Source organism: Carassius carassius, chromosome 34 (assembly GCF_963082965.1).
Source record: "Carassius carassius chromosome 34, fCarCar2.1, whole genome shotgun sequence".
Lineage (NCBI taxonomy): Eukaryota > Metazoa > Chordata > Actinopteri > Cypriniformes > Cyprinidae > Carassius > Carassius carassius.
In genome coordinates this window covers 1,777,977-1,803,332 of record NC_081788.1, presented here as the reverse complement: position 1 = coordinate 1,803,332, position 25,356 = coordinate 1,777,977, and the positions used below count along the sequence as shown (strand labels likewise).

General features: G+C 38.8%; 1 protein-coding gene across 1 annotated transcript; it reads right to left on the bottom strand.

The window, feature by feature from the left end:
• Nucleotides 1–970: 970 nt before the first annotated feature.
• On the bottom strand, nt 971–4,667 carry LOC132115307 (parapinopsin-like). The gene is made up of 4 exons (XM_059523698.1): nt 3,809–4,667; nt 3,195–3,523; nt 1,605–1,847; nt 971–1,143 (listed from the first exon to the last, which is right to left on the bottom strand). The coding sequence occupies exons 1-4, from the start codon at nt 4,146–4,148 to the stop codon at nt 1,018–1,020; spliced, it is 1,038 nt and encodes a 345-aa protein (XP_059379681.1). The 5' UTR covers nt 4,149–4,667; the 3' UTR covers nt 971–1,017.
• Between the last annotated feature and the right edge of the window lie 20,689 nt (nt 4,668–25,356).

The window sequence follows — 25,356 nt, the reverse complement described above, 5'->3', positions numbered from 1 at the left end:
AAATTCAGGATTTAAAATTATGTGTTCAGTTTAATTTATATTAACTTATTACATTTATATATATATATATATATATATATATATATATATATATATATATATATATATATATATATATATAAGATAAAAAATGCATTATTCAACTTAATTAAAAATATACTTGCATTTAGGGTCGAAGTGTGGCAGAATGGGTAGCAATATCACTTCACAACAAAAAAGTCCCTGGTTTGAGTCCTGGCTGAGCCCTTGGCCTTGCATGTGGAGTTTATAGGTTCTCCTCGTGTTGGTGTGGGTTTCCCTCACAATCCAAAGACATGCATGATAAGTGAACTGGAGACAGTAAATTGCTTGTAGGTGTGAGTGTGTGCATGTCTATGTGTGTCACCCTGTGATTGACTGAGTGTTTTCCAGTAAAGCTGTATTTGTTTTGAACAAATTATGCCTCAAAATGTACCATTACTAATGTTGGTAGCATTTAATGTCTCCTTTGTGTAAATTAGACATTGGAAGGGTAGAAGGGCTACTTCGTCATGGAAAAAAGCTAGATCATGACATATGTTTCTGTGGTTGTGAGCATCAGAGCTCAGAGAATTAATCAGTCCATCATATCAAGATGCTGCTAACAAGCAAGTCAGTTTAATCAGTTAATGCACAGACCCTCACAAAGCTTCACATACGGTGGAGGAAAAGTCAAGAATATTATCTATAATATGATTAAAGGGAGTTTTAATTGGATTGGCACATTCATTTAACCGGTCTAATCTAAATGCATCATACAACCAATTTAAATAATGAAGAGCTTTTTGTTTATCATAACAGAAATAACAGAGCAATACAAATCATGCCAGTAATGTACAATACAACTTCAGTTCTAGTGAAAACATTCAAGGAAACTATATATATATATATATATATATATATATATATATATATATATATATATATATATATATTAATTAGAAGGGGTTAATCCTTCATGCATGCAACTGAGAGTTGTGTAGTCAATGATCTAAGTGGTCATGACGGAGAGACCTTGTTGCTCCTGCTGACAGATGATGCTGTGGTCTCTTCTTCTGATTCTACCGGCTCAGCGGCCCACGGGTTTCTGCCACAGAGTAGGAATGGCACAGCATGCTCTCTGAACTGATATAGAAAAAGAGTTTTGGTCATATTTTTATAATTAAAGAATCAAGTTTTTTTTTTTTTTTTTTTTGCAATACTGAGCCTGGTTTTGAGAATTCTTCGGTGAAGATGAATAATGTAATTGATATTCACAATGAAATATCCAGGTCTTATATGACTCAAAAATCTCAAATAAGATTGTTTGCGTTGTGACATTTTCATGTTTCACACAATAATCATGAAACCCTGCAAATGTTTTTTGACACAAGACGGTGATGTTGTCTAGATCGGCAGTTTTCAGTCCTGGTCCTGGGGATCTACACTACTGCACATTTTGCATGTATGTTTTATTTTATATGCTTAGTTCAGCTCATGGACCTTTCTCTCTTAACAAGCTGATGATCTGTATTAGAATATGCAGTGTTGTGGTTCCTTAAAACTAGGACTGGAAATCCACTGTTCTAGAAAGTAAACTGACTCACCTGTCTGTTCATGAATATGTAGATTATAGGGTTGAAAACTGTGCTGCTCTTAGCTAGATACATTGGAATGGTGGCAATCACTGGGTCAATGTAAAGGTTCTGGTCTAAGATCACAGACAGTGCAAATGCAGCATAAGGCAGCCAGGTGAGCAGGAAGGCCATCACCATGATGACCACCATACAGGCCACCTGGATCTCTGCTCTGGCAGTGCTTCCTCCCTCTGACATTTTCAGTTTGGTCACCTGAAGGTAAAATGAACATGCTAACTTCCTGAATTCAGAGATAGGAAAATTTAAAACCAAAAGTTTGGTTAAAATATGAAATAAAATGTGCTGCTTATTGAATAGCAAAATGTAATTACCCCTACTTTTATAATAGTTTGTATATTTGGACATGACATCTGATATTATTCTGCTAAAGTGTTACTAGCAACAGCATGTGCTGCATATATATTTTTTTACATGATATATATATATTATATATTATATATATATAATTAATAACACAGATTTAATTAACATAATTTGAATAGACAATGTTGTCATTACAGAAGTAGTGAAAAATACAAATTATATAATAATACAAATAAGACTTTTTTAGATCAATTATGTAGTATACTTGACATCAATCAAAAAATTATATCAATATATATAGGCATTTATATGTATAAAGTGGCAAAAAAAAAAAGGAATTTCATGGAATTAGTATGAACAACGATTTTTGTAGAAACACCCTCAATAACTGTTGGCAGAGAATGTCAAACTTCGCTCCTGAAGGGGCATTTTCCTCAAGAGTTTAGCTCCAACTTGACCTTAATTAAACCACAACTAGCTAATCAAGGTTAGTAGGTTAGTAGTAAATTAGAGCCTGTCCTCCAACAAAAAACGACCATATAGGTCGTTTGTGCAAGCATTTATTACGACCTATTTTTACGTTTTAAAGTTAAGCGCCCTCTAACGGGCGTAAAAATAATGACAGTATCGCGTTGCGTCTGTCGTCATGAATTGACGTATAACGTCATTACCAATCAAAACGCACGTTTATTTAAATGCAATGTGTGGGCGTTTTACACCGATCTCACAGTATTTCCTACATATTTTACTAGGTGGCTTATTCGTCCGAATGACCACACCTAACCCCACCCCTAAACCTAACCCTCACAGAAATCATGCTAAATTATGATTTATTGAGCATATACATTTTCGTGCACGTCCGTTCCCTTGGATCGAACCCATGATAGCATGATTACATATCAAGGTATAACGCAACAATCTACTAACTGAGCTACACGAAATGCAAACCAGAGGGAAAATAAAAGAGTACAAAACATTAATATGAAAACGACCTTTTGCCGATAGGGGCGCAATTGTAGTATACGCGCTGATGGGTCGTATTTCAGGGATTTGGACAAACGACCTATACAAGCGTATTGGTTGGAGGACAGGTTGGTAAATTAGTAGGTTATTAAATCTTAATACCACAAATTATAATAGAGACATACATGTAAAATGATAAATTACTTCCTCTACTACTACTCTATCAGCATGAAATCTTCGCTTGTTTCTTTTTAACTGTCCTGAGTTTCCTACCTGCCGTAAGGTCCACAGGAGGCGAGTGTAGGAGAAGACAATGACAGAGAAAGGCAGTGCAAAGCACAGAAGAAAGTAACACATGATGTAGGAGACGTTGGCCAAATTTCTGCTGTACCAGTCTGGTGCACAAGATGTCTGCACACCTTCCAGCTCAAATCTACCCCATCCAAAAAGTGGTGGAGTGTTCCATAGGAATGACCAGACCCATGCGATAACTACTCCTGCTACTGCATGTCTCGTCTGGAAGGTGAATGAACCCACTGGTCTGCAGACCACCACGCATCGTTCAACTGCAATTATTGCAACTGAGCATAGACCAGCAATACCTAGGAGTGAGTGAGAGAACTTGTCTTTTAATAAAATACATTACTAATTTTTAAGAACAAAAGTGTTCCATATCAAGACCAGTGGTCCTGAACTGGTCATAGCTGACTCAAAAATGGATTGCAGATATATTCTGATCATAGAAATAGACAGCATGGCGAAAAATATAATTCCAAATGTATATAATAATATCTATCTAACTATTTAACCATCTATAATGGTCATTCAAGGCCAATCAAATTCAGTAAGACGTTGATAAAAAAAAAAGGTTCAAAATAGATACTCACCAAAGAAGGCCACGGCAAAACCTTCTAGCACACATCCTACCCTGCCCAGGCTGAAGTACCCCATAGCATTGGTCACCATGGTTGGCAGCCCACCAAATGTTGCACAACCAAGATCAGCCACAGCTAGGTTGACCAGGGCGAAGTTCAGTGGCTGCCGCAGCTGTCTGTGCTTCAACGTCACCACGATTACAGTCAAGTTCAAAATGATGCCAAAAACAGAGAAGAAACCAATAATAACTGCCAGAATAGTGTAGCCCATCCTTGGCATGATGGCATCATTCACTGCACTGGTTGGAATAGCACTTCCTGGTGCAATAATGCCCATTTTAGTTGCCTCCATTTTGAACTGAACTTCATACAAGTAGAGAAGACTGACAGTTGAGGAAAATGGAATAGGAACTGTTGGCTTTAGCCACAGAAATAAAGAATATCTGTCTGAGAAGCCCTGCAAAAGCTCTTCTGCCCCTTTTTATGTCTGAATATGGCCAGCTGGCTTATAGGGAAAATCCTTAGATCCGGATTGTGAATAGAATAATTCTGTCAGATTATGCTCCTGGAGATCTATGATGGCACTCAGCTTGATTGCAGAATCAAACCATCTTCCTGCCTTCTTGACCAATGAGGTCACAGTTAAAGACATTTCACTGAAGTTAATTTCATAGTACGAAGAGCCTTGCATTAAAAAAGAACATCCTTTCATAAGATTAAAATCAATGGGTAAACTAAGTCCCATGGAAATCCGCCAGATCCGCCATTCATACTAGTTTTCCTGACTTCTGAATCATAACAGTTAGTTATGATACTGTTAACTGCCATGTTTTATAATGATTTATGCTTTGTGAATTACTCTTTAATGTGATGGCTTGTTGCCATGGTGTTTCCTTCCCTACAGTCTGAGACACAGGGATAGGCTCCAGCATCTCTGTGTGTTGCTTTGTTGTTGTTGTTGTTGTTTTTTTTTCTATTGTAATACAGTAATATAGTATACCATATTTCACTGGTATCGGTTCTTTAAGCACTGCAGAGGTAATTAAGTATCTATGTATAACCATGACATATACTGTGCGTAAAGTCACTATTATTCTCTCTCATCAATGGAAACTCTGCCCAAGAATAGTACAGGGTCAACGGGATAGAAAATGTTCTTCCTTTTGTGTTATGACACTACATTCTCTGTGAATATTTGTGATTTGGCGAGTGCTGGAGCATTCTAAAGCCTAACATGTGAGAACAACAGTGATCATGGTTTGCTCGTTTTCGGTTTCACCTCCTCCATGGTGCTTTCCAGTGGTGGACAGTAAAGCATTTAAAGTCAAGTCAAGTCACCTTTATTTTCTTCATTTACTGCTTAAACAATACAGATTGTGTCAAAGCAAATTTACAGCATTAAACAGGAAAATAGTTTGTCAATTATGCAAGAGGACATAAAAAAGTTGGTTCATTGATGATTCAGTGATGTCATCATCCAGCTCAGCTTTCTTCCAATAATGTCTGTGCAATCAAGCCGACACACAGATCAAAGAGCTGTGTGGAGAGTGATGCAAGCTGGAGCCTTGCCAGTGTAAGAGTTAAAATTAAACAATTTTATTTCTGTGTTAAAAAATGGCCAATGTTAAAGTGCCTGTTGTTATGACGACCTTTATTCTGACGGGGCAGAAGGCGGAAAAAAGAAAGAAGTGAGGAGTTTGTGAACCAGAGAATAAAGTGGGGAAAAAGAGCTTGTCAGTATTCGAGGGTTTTATTTCTATAAACATTCAATTAAAGCCCCGAAAACACCCAGAAGTGCTCAAGCAAGCGTAACACTGGTGGCAGCGGTGGTTTTCATCGGATATTCAAGTTTCTTTTTTTATTTACGCTTTGTTTTCGCCGGCGCATTGCATAAGCGCGGCGTGGACATCTGTGTGATACCAGCGGGACTCTGTTAAGGTCGGTGTGCCGTTAATAAACTGGAGAGATGTCGGACGAGGAAGCCCAAGCATCGCGGGAGAACAGTGGTCATACCTCGCGGCTGCACCACGCACAAACTTCCCCAAAAGACATTCCTTTACCGCAGCCATTTTGCAACGATGGCACTGAGTCCTTTCAGCTGTGGGCTCGTCGTTATGAGGTGATTCAAGAGGCTCGCTATAAAGATAGTGGTGTTGATTTGGATGCAGTGTTAGCAGCAGAGTTGCCTACTAGACTGCAACCTGAACCTTTCATTGTTTGTGACAATTTTCCATCTGAAATTCAGCACTCGTTCAACGCAGCAAAAAAAGAATTACAATAGGCGTTTGGCCAGAAGGATGTCATAGCATCGTTTCAAACATTTCCAAATTCACATCATAAATTGCCTAATGAACCAATGGAAGTGTATGCAGCAGACATATGTAGATTGGTCAAAGAAGCTTTGCCTGATTTCGAACAGAATGGATCAGAATACATGAAACTGTCTCGATTTCTGGCGGGTTTAGATCAAGAGCTCCAGATCAAATGCAATGAAAGGGGTGTGAAAACGTTCAAAGACGCATTCCAAGTCGCTACCCAAGCTGAACGGGCACGTACAGCAGCCAGATTGGTACAGCCAGTTTCGTCTACAGTGAGAGAGTATTCGATGGCACAGACAGTGAATGTTATTTCTGAAACTGACAGTCTTTTTTTGAAGCAGGCCATTGTTGATCTTACAAACACAGTCAAAGATTTAAGTAAGGATGTCTCAGCATTGAAACTGCAACTGCATGATCAGCGCAGCCGATCTCATCAAACCCCATCACCACATCGTCATAGTTTAACAAGGCATGTTAGTCCAACAAGATATGCCACGGAATGGGGTGCATCGTATGATCGTTTATAAACCAAACATCCTGAGGCTGGTCCTCCATCACCTGGCATTTACAGGCTGTACCTGCCTGCGGGTGTCGCTGTTGGACACTGTTTTATCTACTTCCTGTTGGCCTTCTGTAGCTAATCGTAGCTCCGTGTAGCTGTTTTTATTTTATTTTTTCTCTATAATTTTTATCTTACTATCACTCTCTGTTTTTTAAAGTGATAAAATATAACTTAATTCACACCATATTTCTGATATTATCGATCAATCTTATCAGATTAACTTTGATCAATCACTTTTATTTTATATCCGTGAGTGCATTACACCTGCAAAGCGTTAGCACTCATTAGCGTGTCATTACAATTTTCATTCGAATCTATCGCTGTTTTCTTTTCTCCTCTCCTCTCTCTCACTCCAGTTTTTCACAAGATCATCGAACAACCGCAGTAAGAATATTTCATCAAGCATGGTGAGTAATGGCTTCTCCTGCTATTGTTATTTGCACCTCTTGCCACATGTACAGTTTATCTATCTCTGTTGCAGATGAGGGATTCACATGTGATAAATGCAGGGAAATAGTTAGGCTGATAGAGAAGATTTCAGAATTAGAGACACGCATCCAAACTTTAATTTAGGATAGTAAGAATGTTAGGGCTCTAGATAGATACGGCTTTGGATGCGTCTAGCTCAGGGATTCCTGTACATTGTTCGGTTCCGGCAACAGACCCCCTGCAGCAGGGCAACTGGGTGACGGTGAGGCAGCGTAGTCATGGTTCAAAACGCTCTTCTGTTCCGATCAAAACATTAAACAGGTTCTCCCCACTCAGTGATGCACCCACTGAGAAACCTGATGAAAGTGCTCTAGTTATTGGTGATTCTATTGTACGGAACGTGAATATAGAGACACCAGCCACCATAGTCAAATGTTTACCGGGATCCAGAGCGCCTGACATCTTGGCAAATTTAAAAGTGCTGGCTAATGCTAAACGTAAATACAGTAAGATTGTTATTCATGCCGGCGCTAATGATGTTCGACTTCGCCAGTCGGAGATCACTAAAAATAACATTAAAGAGGTGTATGAACTTGCAAGCACGATGTCAGACACTGTAATATGCTCTGGTCCCCTCCCTGCTTAACGTGGTGATGAGATGCATAGCAGATGCCCACAGAATAGCATAGGTTTCATAGACAATTGGACGAGCTTTTGGGGCAGACCTGACCTGTTGAAAAGAGATGGTCTTCATCCCTCCTGGGGTGGCGCCACTATTCTCTCTAGAAATATGGCAAATAGTCTTAGTGTTTATACTTGACTAACTGGGGCCCAGGTCATGAAGTAAACAGACTGGCTAAACCGACCGTCTGCTTGCTGCCTCCCGTCACAGAGGTCAGCTAATTCTCAGCACATACAGACTCTTTCACCTAGATATCACACTATAGAGACTGTGTCTGTTCCCCGAACTAGAAAATACAAAAAATGTCTGTGACGAGTGGGGCGGAGCCGAGGGACGTGGGGGCGAGGCCGGTGGAGTGATTGGAGATGAACTACACCTGTTCGACCCGCCGGTCTCGAGGCCCACGGAGGAGATGGAAGGATATAAAACTGGAGCGACGACAGTGAAGGACGAGAGAGGACCAGGGCTGGGCTTTTAGTTGTGTTTTGGGTTTTATTTGAGTGCACCAGTCGTCCGTGAGGGGTTGGTGCGCTGTTTTGTGTTTATTTTGTATTATTAAAATGTTATTTGATTGTCCGCCGGTTCCCGCCTCCTCGTTCCATCTCCTTTTCTCTTGCCTCGTCTGTCCTACCCCCAGGTTCCCGCAGGTCCCCGTGAGCGGTCCCCCCCGGAGGGAGGAGGGGTAGAGCGCAGTCTCAGGAGTACCCCCGGCCTGCGAGGGGCGATGGGGGTATGTGACGAGTGGGGCGGGGCCGATGGACGTGGGAGCGAGGCCGGTGGAGTGATTGGAGATGAACTACACCTGTTCGACCCGCCGGTCTCGAGGCCCACGGAGGAGATGGAAGGATATAAAACTGGAGCGACGACAGTGAAGGATGAGAGAGGACCAGGCCTGGGCTTTTAGTTGTGTTTTGGGTTTTATTTGAGCGCACCAGTCATCCGTGAGGGGCTGGTGCGCTGTTTTGTGTTTATTTTGTATTATTAAAATGTTATTTGATTGTCCGCCGGTTCCCGCCTCCTTCTTCCCGACGATTACAAAGGTTTTATAATTACAATGTCCAAACCAAGTTAAGATTAACAATTTAATTGAGGTTCAACAAATAAAAAACAAATGCAATATGGATAAACAAATGATAAAGCTTGGCTTATTGAATACCAGATCCCTTTCTACGAAAACACTTTTTGCAAATAATAAGATCCCTGATCATAATTCAGATGTACTCTGTTTGACAGAAACCTGGCTAAAACCTGATGATTACATTATTTTAAATGAGTCCACCCCCCAAGATTACTGTTATAAACATGAGCCACGTCTAAAAGGCAAAGGGGGAGGTGTTGCTTCAATTTATAACAACGTTTTCAGGATTTCTCAGAGGGCAGGCTTCAAGTATAACTCGTTTGAAGTAATGGTGCTTCATATAACATTATCCAGAGAAACAAATGTTAATGATAAATCCCCTGTTATGTTTGTACTGGCTACTGTATACAGGCCACCATACAGACTTTATTAAAGAGTTTGGTGATTTTACATCCGAGTTAGTTCTGGCTGCAGATAAAGTTTTAATAGTTGGTGATTTTAATATCCATGTTGATAATGAAAAAGATGCATTGGGATCAGCATTTATAGACATTCTGAACTCTATTGGGGTTAGACAACACGTTTCAGGACCTACACATTGTCGAAATCATACTCTAGATTTAATACTGTCACATAGAATTGATGTTGATAGTGTTGAAATTATTCAGCCAAGTGATGATATCTCAGATCATTATTTAGTTCTGTGCAAACTTCATATAGCCAAAATTGTAAATTCTACTTCTTGTTACAAGAATGGAAGAACCATCACTTCTACCACAAAAGACTGCTTTTTAAGTTATCTTCCTGATGTATCCAAATTTCTTAGCATATCCAAAACCTCAGAACAACTTGATGATGTAACAGAAACTATGGACTCTTTTCTAGCACTTTAAATACAGTTGCTCCTTTACGCTTAAGGAAGGTTAAGGAAAACAGTTTGACACCATGGTATAATGAGCATACTCGCACCCTAAAGAGAGCAGCCCGAAAAATGGAGCGCAGCTGGAGGAAAATAAAACTAGAGGTATTTCGTATTGCTTGGCGGGAAAGTAACCTATCCTACAGAAAAGCATTAAAAACTGCTAGATCCGATTACTTTTCTTCTCTTTTAGAAGAAAACAAACATAACCCAAGGTATTTATTCAATACAGTGGCTAAATTAACGAAAAATAAAGCCTCAACAAGTGTTGACATTTCCCAACACCACAGCAGTAATGACTTTATCAACTACTTTACTTCTAAAATCGATACTATTAGAGATAAAATTGCAACCATTCAGCCGTCAGCTACAGTATCACATCAGACAGTGCACTGTAGACCCCCTGAGGAACAGTTCCACTCATTCTCTACTATAGGAGAGGAAGAATTGTATAAACTTGTAAAATCATCTAAACCTACAACATGTATGTTAGACCCTATACCATCTAAGCTCCTAAAAGAGGTGCTTCCAGAAGTCATAGATTCTCTTCTGACTATTATTAATTCCTCATTGTCATTAGGATATGTCCCCAAAACCTTCCAACTGGCTGTTATTAAGCCGCTCATCAAAAAAACACAACTTGACCCCAAAGAACTAGTTAATTATAGACCAATCTCGAATCTCCCTTTTCTGTCCAAGATACTATAAAAGGTGGTATCCTCACAATTATATTTCTTCTTAGAGAAAAATGGTATATGTGAGGATTTCCAGTCAGGATTTAGACCGTATCATAGTACTGAGACTGCTCTCCTTAGAGTTAAAAATGATCTGCTCTTATCATCTGATCGTGGGTGTATCTCTCTATTAGTTTTATTGGATCTTAGTGCTGCGTTTGACACAATTGACCACAACATTCTTTTGCATAGACTTGAACACTTTGTTGTCATCAATGGAAGTGCATTAGCATGGTTTAAATCGTACTTATATGACCGCCATCAGTTCGTAGCAGTGAATGAAGATGTATCATATCGATCACAAGTGCAGTATGGAGTACCTCAAGGCTCAGTACTAGGGCCGCTACTCTTCACGCTTTATATGTTACCCTTGGGAGATATCATCAGGAAACATGGTGTTAGCTTTCACCGTTATGCTGATGATACTCAGCTCTATATTTCTTCGCGGCCCGGTGAAACACACCAATTTGAAAAACTAATGGAATGCATAGTCGATATAAAAAACTGGATGACGAGTAATTTCTTACTGTTAAATTCTGAAAAAAACCGAGGTTTTAATTATAGGACCTAAAAACTCTGCTTGTAATAACCTAGAATACTGTCTAAGACTTGATGGTTGCTCTGTCAATTCTTCGTCATCCGTTAGGAACCTAGGTGTGCTATTTGATCGCAATCTTTCCTTAGAAAACCACGTTTCTAGCATTTGTAAAACTGCATTTTTCCATCTCAAAAATATATCTAAATTACGGCCTATGCTCTCAATGTCAAATGCAGAAATGTTAATCCATGCATTTATGACCTCAAGGTTAGATTATTGTAATGCTTTATTGGGTGGTTGATCTGCACGCTTAGTAAACAAACTACAGCTAGTCCAAAATGCAGCAGCAAGAGTTCTTACTAGAACCAGGAAGTATGACCATATTAGCCCGGTCCTGTCAACACTGCACTGGCTCCCTATCAAACATTGTATATATTTTAAAATATTGCTTATTACTTATAAAGCCCTGAATGGTTTTGCACCTCAGTATTTGAATGAGCTCCTTTTACATTATAATCCTCTACGTCCACTACGTTCTCAAAACTCAGGCAATTTGATAATACCTAGAATATCAAAATCAACTGCGGGCGGCAGATCCTTTTCCTATTTGGTGCCTAAACTCTGGAATAACCTACCTAACATTGTCCGGGAGGCAGACACACTCTTGCAGTTTAAATCTAGATTAAAGACCCATCTCTTTAACCTGGTTTACACATAACATACTAATATGCTTTTAATATCCAAATCTGTTAAAGGATTTTTAGGCTGCATTAATTAGGTTAACCGGAACCGGAAACACTTCCCATAACACCCTATGTACTTGCTACATCATTCGAATAATGGCATCTACGCTAATATTTGTCTGTTTCTCTCTTTTTCCGAGGTCACCGTAGCCACCAGATCCAGTCTGTATCCAGATCAGAGGGTCACTGCAGTCACCCGGATCCAGTACGTATCCAGACCAGATGGTGGATCAGAACCTAGAAAGGACCTCTACTGCCCTGAAAGACAGCCGAGACCAGGATAACTAGAGCCCTCAGATACAGATCCCCTGTAAAGACCTTGTCTCAGACGACCACCGGGACAAGACCACAGGAAACAGATGATTCTTCTGCACAATCTGACTTTACTGCAGCCTGGAATTGAACTACTGGTTTCGTCTGGTCAGAGTAGAACTGGCCCCCCAACTGAGCCTGGTTTCTCCCAAGGTTTTTTTCTCCATTCTGTCACCGATGGAGTTTCAGTTCCTTGCCGCTGTCGTCTCTGGCTTGCTTAGTTGGGGTCGCTTCATCTACAGCGATATATCGTTGACTTGATTGCAAATAAATGCACAGACACTATTTAACTGAACAGAGATGACATCACTGAATTCAATGATGAACTGCCTTTAACTATCATTCTGCATTATTTCCTAATGAATGTTGTTCAGTTGCTTTGACGCAATGTATTTAGTTTAAAGCGCTTTATAAATAAAGGTGACTTGACTTGACAAGACAACACATACCAGCATAATGACAGAGTGGACTTATCACCGCATCGCAGGGAGAGGTTTATGGATTACTATTCTCCAAAATACTCCACTGCAGCCAACACTGACCACTACTTGGATTACAGACAGGGACAACTTCATGACACCATGGCTTCCAACAACTCGTCATTACAGCGACGCAGTCCAAGCCCTCATCACAGGCGTGTCACCTTTGACGACTACCAGGACTATAATTACAGACCTCAGCAGCACAGCCTGGATCATCGGAGTGGTTCACGTGATGTCTATCCAGATCATTGCAGCTATCGTCACCGTACGACACCGTACAGATGACAACTACAGACACCAGCCATCCAGAGACTGAACACTGTCCTGCTACAAACATGAAGGAAATTTGTACAGCACACATCAATGGCATTGTTGAAGGTACTGACATGCACATCATAATAGATACTGGTTATAGTATTTCATTCATTAATGAAACTACCCGTATGGCAATTCCTTCATTGTGCAAAAGACCACTAAAGGGTAATTTTATTCTGTCAAAATCTGTAACTGGTCAGAATCTAGACACTCTGGGAACTGTGACTTTTAACCTGAGATTAGGTGCACTGATGTTACATCATGACATGCAGGTTATCAGAAACGTGAGTCAGGGTATCATACTTGGTTGGGATTTTCTCCAGAAGCATGAGGTTATCTTAAATGTTGGTAAGGGGCTATGTTGTCTTTATGATCAGACTTTACAATTGTTAATCACATCTCAACTTGCCCCTGCACATTGCACAGCTCAAATTACTGTGACTACTACCATTCCTCCCCATTGTGAGATGCATTGTACAGCTCAGCTTATACCATTTGCTGTTAATGCAGGTTTTGCATTAACCCACGGTTACAGTGGGTTGCTCGAGCCACATCTATCTAAGTTGGATGGTATTGCAGTTGTACGCACTCTTACAGTAGCTGAAAATGGTCAAACTGTAGTGCGAGTCATGAATCCAACAAATAGCCCTTTTGTACTGCAACCAGGTATGCAGCTGGGGGAGTTCACTCCAATAAACCAAGATGATGTCGTTCAGCACTCAGATTATGTATGTAATGTGTCCACCGCTTCTACACAGGCACCTCTTCCATTTGAAATTCAGAGTGGGAATCTTTCTGACCCTCAGGTGAACGACCTACACTCACTGTTGCATGAGTATTGTGATTTGTTTAGTCAGAACTCTACAGATTTTGGTAAAAAATCAATACCAACAATGCAGTTCCCATTAAAAAACGTGCCAATCGTACTTCTTCTCAGATGCAAGAGGTGATTCAATCACAGGTGGATGACATGTTGGCAAAAGGTATTGTGGAAGTCAGTCATAGCCCTTGGGCTGCACCTGTCGTTATGGTGCGGAAAAAAGATGGCACCTGGCGTTTTTGCGTAGATTATAGGGGCCTTAATTCTGTCACCATTGACCCCTTACTAGTCACCCCCCTTTTTTGGCATGGAGACAGAAATGACATACCCAAAATAAAAAGGTTTCTGCTCATGATTCTTTCTGACTAGACACATAATCAACATTTTTTCACAAAGCTGACACTTCAAAGTTTACTGTTCAGGAATCAGAATCACTCAGGCTGTTATGATAATAGAGATATATAAGCTCAAACATAAAAACAAAAATAAAAATATTAAAAACATATTTTTTAAATGTATTTAAAAATTGTTGATGTAAGATATGAGTTTAGAAATACAGTGTAGCTAAAGCCACAAGTCTTTCAAAACTTCATTAGAAATTTCATAATCTGATCTGTAAAACTGTGAATTTTATGAAATATTTTCTAAGGCCATGTCATGTGTGTTTTTAGAGAAGGCTAATCAGATTGATTTATGGCACTTGTCATCTCTGTAAGATCTCACATGTAAACACTCATATGTGCTCTGACTGTGTTTTTGTCTGTGACAACTCCCCGATTTATTGTTCTATTGCTCTCACCAAACGAGTCTTTCACACCTCCGCCAGGTATGACACATTATCCGCATTATTCTTTTATCATTATTCTTTTGTTTTTATTCCACCTTTATCAGCCTTTTTTGTGGAATTTCAATGTTTACAAAGCAGCGATCTCACTTCAGTCTCTATGCATTTAGCCCTTATTTATCAAAAGTCTTACTATAAAAATACAACAAAACATTTTCTTACGACCTTACGTGAATTATTGTGACAGAAATGCATTATGAAGAAGAAATTCACCTGCTATTAGTAGCATTAGAGCTAACGTTAGCATCAAGCTACATCAGACAATTTATTAAATTATTAGTACACTTTTACTCAAAAATCACTTTGAACCCCGATCGAGTGTTTGTAATAACATCCTTTTGCGATCACGGGTGGAATTTGGTCGTTTACTATTGTAAAAATATGCTATTTGTAGCATTTTTCATCTCTGCGCAAGTTAGCATTTCCGATGTACATTTTTTTTTATAAAATGCCCCAGATCTCAAGAAAATCTCATATGCATCCCATATCAATCATGTTTCTAATACATTAAGTATCCTTTTCAACAGTTTAGATGTCTTTAGAGCTTTTCGATTGTTCTGTATTGAAGTTAGAGAGTCGTAAAAAATCTTAAGATCAGTGGAAAATAGTCTACCATTTGGTACAGTCAATATACATTTTGCTTTATGTATATGATATTTTCCTAATAGAATAAGAAGTTTAATTATATTATCTATTTACAATAAATCAGTATCACAATCCATAAAGAAGACCATTACATCAGTTATTGTAACAAACTTATAAAATAACTCAAAAAGAAACCAAGAAACTTGGGACCAAAATAATTTAGTGTAATTACAACTGAAAAATAAATGTACAATTGTTTCATTTTCTTCTTTATTTATATCGGACCACAAATTCTTAAAAACAAGGAAGTGGTAATCCTGTTTCCACTTCACCATTGCCTTAGGTGAAGAACTTTTTTCTTTGGTTAAAATTCTTCTGATATATAAATTATTAAATTTTTTATCTGTAATGGAAAGGCCCCAAACAGTCAGACTAGGAAGAGAACCAATTACAGGCTTATACATCTTTTCGTTTTTTATAAGATAAAGTAGTTTCGGGGAGATACAATGAATGAGTTTAAAATATTCTTTAGAATATACATTTGTCCCAAGATAATTAACAAATTCATTATAATTATATATGTCACCTAATTGATTTATCAAATCTGTAACAAAAATTAAACCTTTGTTAAACCAATCGTTCCAAAAAATGGTTTTGTTTTTGAATAATATATACTGGTTATTCCAAATAACACAGGAATGGGGAGAGAAATTGTGTTTGTAAACTAATTTCCATGCATTCAAAGCTTGTTTGTGAAAGTTGAACAACGTAATCGGGAGTTTATTACATTTAAAATCACAAGCAAGTAGAAAATTAAGACTACCACATTCTTTGAAGATTAAATTGGGAATAAAAAACCATGGAAGGTTACTTTCACAAAGACAGTGTTTAATCCAATTAATTTTAAATATATTATTGATAGTGTCAAAGTCTAAAGCATTTAGTCCTCCTTCTGATACACTTCTGATTATGGTTTTCCTTTAAATATATTCTGTTTTGCCTCTCCAAATAAATTTAAATAAGATTTTATCAACTGCGGCACAGGTTTTAGAATCTACATAAAGAGATAATGCTGGATATACAATTCTGGAGATCCCTTCAGCCTTTGAAATCAATACACGACCTTGAATAGATACATTTCTTTGGAGCCAACAGTTAAAGATATTTTTTGTTTTTTGTAATCTTTGCGAAAAATTCTCTGTTAGTCTCTCTGTATCTGATTTACTAATTACAATACCCAAGTATCTAACTAATTGTTTAACCTGTATTCCAGATATACTTGAGTCTTCTATTTGGTGTACAGCCATAATCTCACTCTTAGACTGATTCACAGATAGACCTGAGGCATCAGAGAACAATTTGAGTGCCTCCAGAATAACAGGGACCTGATCTTTGTTTTTCAAAAATAAACAAGTGTCATCAGCAAGTTGACTAATAGTTAAATTGAAGTCTCCTATCTCAATACCTTTGATTTGGGAACAATGCAGAGTGTAAAGATTCAAAGTTTCGGCTACCAATAAAAATAAAAATGGGGAAATAGGGCATCCCTGTCTAATGCCTCTTTGGATAACAAAACGAGAAGACGTACAACCGGATAAAGAAACATTACTTGATATATTATTATAGAATGTGTGCATCATATTTGTAAAAGTTGGGCCAAAACCAAAATGATTAAGAGCTTGATACATGAAATTGTGCTCTACTGTATCGAAAACTTTACAAAAATCTAAAAACAAAATAAGAGCTTCTTCATTTACCAAATCTGAATAATCTAAAAGGTCTAATACCAGTCTAATATTGTTTGAAATATTTCTTCCCTTCATAAATCCAGACTGTGTAACAGATATGATTTCCTCCAAGCATGGTTTTAACCTATTGGCGTATAGAGATGCTAACAATTTGTAATCCGAGTTAAGCAGTGTGATTGGGCGCCAGTTATCTAAATGCAAAACGTCTTTATTTGGTTTTGGAATTAGTGTAATTACTCCCTGTTTCATAGATTCAGTAAGTTCTCCATTTGCTGCACACTCATTGAACACATTCAAATTAAACTCTCTAATTTCTTCCCAAAAACATCTATGGAACTCAAACGGTAAACCATCGGGTCCTGGACTTTTGTTAAAAGGTGTTTTTTTAATGATATCATCTAATTCTTTCAATGTCATCTCCTCTTCACAAAGGTTTTTACTGTTTATATTTATACTAGGAGTGAAAGGTTGTATCTTACTAAAAAATAAATCACTTGAATCAGGATTAAAAGATGATGTATATAATTTTTGGTAAAAATCTGAAACAAATTTTGAAATTATTTTGTCATCTGATATAAGAGTGTTATCAATATACAAAGAGGAATTTTTTTTAAGTTCGGCTCGTTTTTTTTCCAAATTGAAAAAGTATGCAGAGTTTTTTTCTCCAGCTTCTAGCCATTTGGCCCTAGATCTAATGAAAGCCCCTTTAGCCTTTTCTATATAAAAGGAGTCTAGTTTTTTTCGTAATAGGTATAAACTTTCTTTCTCTGCATCATTTGGATTGGCAAGACAAGTAATGCGGTTAATTTCTTTCAATATAAATTCAAATTGTAATCGTTTTGACTTTAAAAGATCTTTACTAATTTTATAGAGAACTTTCGACACTCATATTTAAACAATTCCCAGTTTAAGGTATGAGAAATATTAGTATTTTTTTTTAAATAATCAATTATGCCTTTAATACCCAAACAATAATCAGAATTGTGTAATAAAGAGCTATTCAATTTCCAATACCCTGGTTTCCTAGATAAGTTATAATTGAGGTCAGAAATTTCTAACTCGATACCTGCATGATCAGTTAAAGGTGCACTGGAAATAGAACATGATTTAACCGAAGGAATCAGATTATCAGATATTAACCAAAAATCAATACGTGATTTTTGTGTCAAATCAGGTTTAAACCAAGTGAAAGAAAGGAAAGAGTCCTTATGTGAGAATCTATTAATATCTACCAAGGAGAGACTGGAACATATATCACTAATTATTTTGTTAACAGTAGTAGTGCCATATTTTGGAGGAAATCTATCGTAGCATAAATCAGGAGCCTCATTAAAGTCCCCACCCATAATTAGTGATGTAGATGGGTATTTTGTTTTTAAAGAAATTAATTTGGAGGTTAAATCTGTAAAGAGACAGCTATTAAGACTGGATCTGTTAAAGCCATAGACATTTGCTAGAATAACAATGCTTTCCCCAAACTGGATAACAATAATCAACCATCTGCCTTCATTCGAACAATGTGATTCTAGTACAGTGTAATTAAAGTGCTGATTAAATAAAATCATAACCCCAGCAGAAATATTGGAACCATGACAGTAGATAAATTTACTCCCCCACTGATTCGACCAGAAACTTTAGTCTTTCACAACTGAATGTGTTTCTTGTAAAAAAATAGACATCTCTGCATTTTGATTTACAAAAAAGAAATAAAGCTTTACGTTTGGCTAAGTCTCGGATTCCCCTAACATTAAGTGAAAAACAGTTCAACTTAAATGACATAAAACAAACAACAAGAAAGTGTAACCAAAATCTATTGTTTAGTAAATAAAACAAAAATTTCTATATGGATTAAGGTAGAAAAAAGTGAGTGCAAGACTTATCCAGACCTCCTCACTGTAGTAAGAACAAGTTTAACATTTCTCTAATCTATGTTGGAACCTTTACAAGAAATAAGTTCCATGAGGGTTAAAAACCTCACAGAATGTTAGTCACGGTAAAGAGTCACTTATATGTTGTCAACTGTAATTTTCTTCCCGTCGATGATGGCAGCTGAACCCTAAAACCCTGCACATTTACCTTCCAGTCTAGCTTGGTTCACGAGTGGCCACAGTTTGTTTCGGGCCTCCCTTGCGCGTTGTGTTAAGTCCTCCGTTATCCTGATATTTTTTTGTTTGAGAATGTCGGAACGTTTTGCATCGGCCCAGATGAGGTCACGGTGCGTGCGAGAGGTGAACTGCACAATAATACGACGTGGCTGAGTGAGCCCTTTCTTCCCAAGCCTGTGGGCCACATTGATGGAAGACTGGAGAACATCTGCTAGACATGGTGAAACAAAGCGCAATATTTCCATCACAGCCATCTTTACATTCTCACCTTCCACTTCAGGAATACCAGCAATCCTTAAGTTCCACAGTCTTTTGTATGCCTCCAATTCATCTAGCTTTTCCCAAAGTTGTTTGTTTTCGGTCTTTAGCGATGTAACTTGATCCTTCATCACACTGGAGTTTGTAACGGCAAGATCGGCCTTGTCAGAGATCGCATCCATTTTAGTTTCGAGTTCAGCGATGCGGTTTGAGTTACAGGAGACAGAGTTTTTAATTGCCGTTAATTTCTCTTAAAAATCGTCTTGTTTTTTCCCTAGTTTCTCAATTGCTTCCAAGAGAACAGCATTTGATGGCTCTGTAGTATGGTGTCGCATCTTCGATTGTGGACTCTTGGTGGGAGTATCAGGCAACGTTGAAAGAGCAGATTTATCCGCCTGCACAGGTGGCTTTGTGTAATCATGCACACGTTTTACTGCTAAAGCGTCTTCCATATGTTGCGATGAGGAAAATAAATGTTATTACGAGACCGAATTGTTATAACCGATAGAAAGAGCAGTCACTTCTCAAATAGCAACTAACGTACAGGTTAATTTCCAAGAAAGTGCGACTAGGAAACAACCATCATCTTCACCGTTGTAAGGGTTCTTAACTTTGTAATATTTAATACCGATTTTTTTTTTTTTCACATGAGGACAAGTTAGGTCAAGAATTGCACATAAACGCTTAAGAGCAACTAACAACACGACTCACACAGGCGCCATCTTGGCCCCGCCCCCCGTGTGTACAGAAGTGTTTCAGTTTTGTTGTGAGCAGATATGAACCAGGAACTGTTCACGAACCATGTGACACGATCTGACGCTGTCCGGTTTTGGGACTGTCAGATTGACAAGCCGAACGTCCAATCAGAGTCTGTCTGGGTCACAGCTCGAGTACACGGAAGCAAACACACAGAGACAGCACTGGGAGAGGCTATTTATCATCAGATCGCGTAAATCAGTGGAAAATGAATAGAAATGACGATTCTGTCTGAAGAAATATGGAGTAAACATCAGTAAATATATCCATATATCTCCGCAGATATGCATCTTTGGTCTATAAATCCTTATTGACGCTGTTCAGTGAGTCTATGTGAACACAAATAAACCGCTGCAGACGTGACTGAATATGAATGAGTGGTGAATTTCTATTCAAAATGTGGCACAATACGGATTTATTATTTTGCACTCCTGACATAAATTACTAAATAACTGTCACTGCAACAATGTTTTATCAAAATATTGGTCAAATATCGAAGCTAGAGTCTTTAAACTTTCAATTGATGCACAGTTTGTCCAGATCAAGTAAGAGAGTGATGTTTAACGTGCTGTGAAAGTGAAACAATAATAAACTGGTGGCCGCCTGCGATGTTTGCAAGTAAAGGGGTTAAGGACGCCCATCCTTTACCAAGAACGGATGACACCTTGGATGCACTTAGAGGTTCTTCTATATTCAGCACCATGGATCTTTTATCTGGATATTGGCAAGTGCAGCTTAATGAGGCAGACAAACCAAAAACAGCCTTCATTACTGGTTGTTCTTTATATCAGTTTACAGTGATGCCAATGGGTCTTGTCAATGCTCCACCCACTTTTCAACATTTGATGCAGCTAGTTTTGCAGGGTCTGTCCTGGAAAACATGTCTTGTGTATTTAGACGATATCATCAAGAATTTTGCAGAGCACATTCAACACTTGAGGGAGGTCTTCCAGTGTTTGAAAGCAGCAAACTTAAAGCTGAAACCAGCTAAATGTTCTTTTGCTCAACAGCAAATGACATTTCTGGGCCATATTGTGTCTTCGGCTGGTCTTTAGCCTGATGTCAATAACATTCAGAAGGTTAAGGAATGGCCTACTCCTGAAAATCCTACAGAAGTTTCAGCCTTCTTAGGCCTGTGTTCATATTACAGGCGTTTCATTCGCTGCTTTGCTCAAATGTCACAGCCACTGCATGCTCTAACTCAGAAAGCAAATTTGTTTGTTTGGACTGAGTTAGAACAGGAAGCTTTCAATTCCCTGCGACATGGACTTACAAATGCTCCAATTCTTTCTTACCCAGATTTTTCAAAAGAGTTTTTACTCTTCACAGATGCTTCTAATACAGCCATTGGGTGTGTTCTATCTCAGCTGCATGCTGACAACACGCTTATGGCAGTCACATCTTGACACCTAATGAGAAACGATGGTCAACATATGACAGGGAGTTGTGGGCTATTGTTCGGTCCATTCGTCACTTCCGTCAATATCTCATGGGTCATTCTTTTCGAATCATTACTGACCACAAACCTTTGCTTAATCTGAGAAGAATGGTTTTGGATGGTGATCCAACGGGGCGCAGAGCAAAGTGGGCTCTGGAGATTGACCTCTATGACTGGACCATTGAGCACCGACATGGTCACAAACATGCCAATGCTGATGCCATGTCTCGTCGACCTGACAGGAAGAGCAGTGTTTCCAATGACTTGGAGATCAAGCTTGTCCATTTTGTTTCTACTTCGACGCAGACTGAGGTAGCCGAATCACATCCTACTTCTACACAGCCTGTTTCTTCTGGTGTGGGTTCTGCGTTTTCTGCCTTTTCCAGCGTTACATGTCTGGGTATGGACAATGACGATATGATACATGCTCAGGAAGCTGACCCTGTTTTGAGCATTGTCGCTGAATGGGTGTTAATGCAGAAACGACCCCCATATGCAACTCTCAAAGGTGCTGCTAATGGATTTTGGCATTTCTGGAAAGAGTTTGCAAGGCTTACCTTTGTACAACCCGAATTCCGGAAAAGTTGGGACGTTTTTTTAAATTTTAATAAAATGAAAACTAAAGGAATTTCAAATCACATGAGCCAATATTTTATTCACAATAGAACATAGATAACGTAGCAAATGTTTAAACTGAGAAATTTTACACTTTTATCCACTTAATTAGCTCATTTAAAATTTAATGCCTGCTACAGGTCTCAAAAAAGTTGGCACGGGGGCAACAAATGGCTAAAAAAGCAAGCAGTTTTGAAAAGATTCAGCTGGGAGAACATCTAGTTAATTGATATCAGGTCTGTAACATGATTAGCTATAAAAGCTTTGTCTTAGAGAAGCAGAGTCTCTCAGAAGTAAAGATGGGCAGAGGCTCTCCAATCTGTGAAACACTGCGTAAAAAAATTGTGAAAAACTTTAAAAACAATGTTCCTCAACGTCAAATTGCAAAGGCTTTGCAAATCTCATCATCTACAGTGCATAACATCATCAAAAGATTCAGAGAAACTGGAGAAATCTCTGTGCGTAAGGGACAAGGCCGGAGACCTTTATTGGATGCCCGTGGTCTTCGGGCTCTCAGACGACACTGCATCACTCATCGGCATGATTGTGTCAATGACATTACTAAATGGGCCCAGGAATACTTTCAGAAACCACTGTCGGTAAACACAATCCGCTGTGCCATCAGCAGATGCCAACTAAAGCTCTATCATGCAAAAAGGAAGCCATATGTGAACATGGTCCAGAAGCGCCGTCGTGTCCTGTGGGCCAAGGCTCATTTAAAATGGACTATTTCAAAGTGGAATAGTGTTTTATGGTCAGACGAGTCCAAATTTGACATTCTTGTTGGAAATCACGGACGCCGTGTCCTCCGGGCTAAAGAGGAGGGAGACCTTCCAGCATGTTATCAGCGTTCAGTTCAAAAGCCAGCATCTCTGATGGTATGGGGGTGCATAAGTGCATACGGTATGGGTAGCTTGCATGTTTTGAAAGGCTCTGTGAATGCTGAAAGGTATATAAAGGTTTTAGAGCAACATATGCTTCCCTCCAAACAACGTCTATTTCAGGGAAGGCCTTGTTTATTTCAGCAGGACAATGCAAAACCACATACTGCAGCTATAACAACAGCATGGCTTCGTCGTAGAAGAGTCCGGGTGCTAACCTGGCCTGCCTGCAGTCCAGATCTTTCACCTATAGAGAACATTTGGCGCATCATTAAACGAAAAATACGTCAAAGATGACCACGAACTCTTCAGCAGCTGGAAATCTTTATAAGGCAAGAATCGGACCAAATTCCAACAGCAAAACTCCAGCAACTCATAGCCTCAATGCCCAGACGTCTTCAAACTGTTTTGAAAAGAAAAGGAGATGCTACACCATGGTAAACATGCCCCGTTCCAACTATTTTGAGACCTGTAGCAGAAATCAAAATTGAAATGAGCTCATTTTGTGCATAAAATTGTAAACTTTCTCAGTTTAAACATTTGCTATGTTATCTATGTTCTATTGTGAATAAAATATTGGCTCATGTGATTTGAAAGTCTTTTAGTTTTCATTTTATTAAAATTTTAAAAACGTCCCAACTTTTCCGGAATTCGGGTTGTAGATCATATCCTTTGTCGAAGAGTCAGACCCCCGCCAGGTGAACAGATTCTGCAGGTTGTAGTTCCAATTGCACTGCAGCGTAACGTGTTTGAGATTCATTCACTCTCTGGACATTTCAGTGCACAAAATACATTGCAACGTGCTCTAGTGAGATGCTACTGGCCCCACATATCTAGGGACATTATACAATGGTGTTCCCAATGTCAAGCTTGTGAATCAAGGAGACCACAAACACCTCATCAGCACGCCCCAATGCAAAACATAGTGACAAGCATGCCTTTTGAACAAGTTGCTACTGATCTGACAGAGTTGCCCATTACACAGAAAGGGAATCGGTATGTTCTTGTAGTAATGGATTACTTCACCAAATACCTCAATCTCTATGCAGTTACTGATCAACGTGCAACGACTGTCGCCAAGTGCTTTTTTGAATACTATGTGAGCCAACATGGGGTGCCCCAGAGTTTGCACACTGACCAAGGCAGACAGTTTGATTCTGATTTGGTGAAAGAACTGTGCTCCCTGCTTGGGATTTGAAAAACATGCCATGTCAGATGGAATGGTAGAACGTGCCAATAAAGATCAGCTTGCAAAATATCTGTATGCCAAAGGTGGGGAATGGGATGACCACTTAAAACAGGTTGAATTTGCCTACAATTCTAGTGTTCATTCCTCAACCAAACATACACCTTCACTACTGAGACAGCTGGAGCACAGCAAAAGCATTACTATGACCGCCATATCCGCCATACAGCTTATCAGCCTGATGATCTCGTATGGGTTGATCTTCCAGCTATGTCAAGACACAAACTCTCTCCAAAATAAACTGGACCATACAGGGTCTTGAGCAGATTGGATTCATCCACAGGTGACATTGGAGTGACATATAAAGTGTTAGATCTGCTTGATCCTCTAGGTCAAAGCCTAAAGTGATTCACTATAATCGGCTAAAACCTTACCGCTCTGTGTGGTCCCTTGAACCACGTCCAGTTCTGATATCCCATCAAAGTGGACGCCCTCCACTTACAGTGCTATCAGGGCCCAGATCGTATGTTTTTCAAGATTCATCTTTGCCCAAGTATGTAAGACCGATTCAATAAGTACAAGAGAGGGATGGTACATTACCTCCTGTTCAGAATGAACTGTCTGAGGGGTCTAGAGCTACATTGCCAGTAGTAATCTCTTTTGAAAAACCAGCAGAGGGCATGACAACAAGGTCAGGACGTTCTGTGCATCCTCCAATCCATTATAGGGAATTATAATGTTTTTTTTAATTTATCTCTATAGTTTTCCTTCCCATTTGCTAATACATTTCGGAGTATGGCATTTTGAGGGGTATGGTAGAAAACACAGTGGAAGAATGTCAAATGATGTCAGAACAATAACACATTCAAGTTGTTATTTGTATGTTGTAAAAGTTTACTGTTTTTGAAACTTTGGAATTTATTATTTATTTATTTTTGTACCTGAATGTGTTTTGTGTTGGAATTACAAAAGTCTGGAAAGCTTACATTGTTACATATGTATGATTTGTGTTGTGGTTTTTTTTCAGGAAACGAGGACGTTTCTTTTCATAAGAGGGAAGTGGTGTAAGAGTTAAAATTAAACAATTTTATTTCTGTGTTAAAAAATGCCCCATGTTAAAGTGCCTGTTGTTATGAGGACTTTTATTCTGACGGGGCAGAAGGCGGAAAAAAGGAGTTTGTAAACCAGAGAATAAAGTGGGGAAAGAGAGCT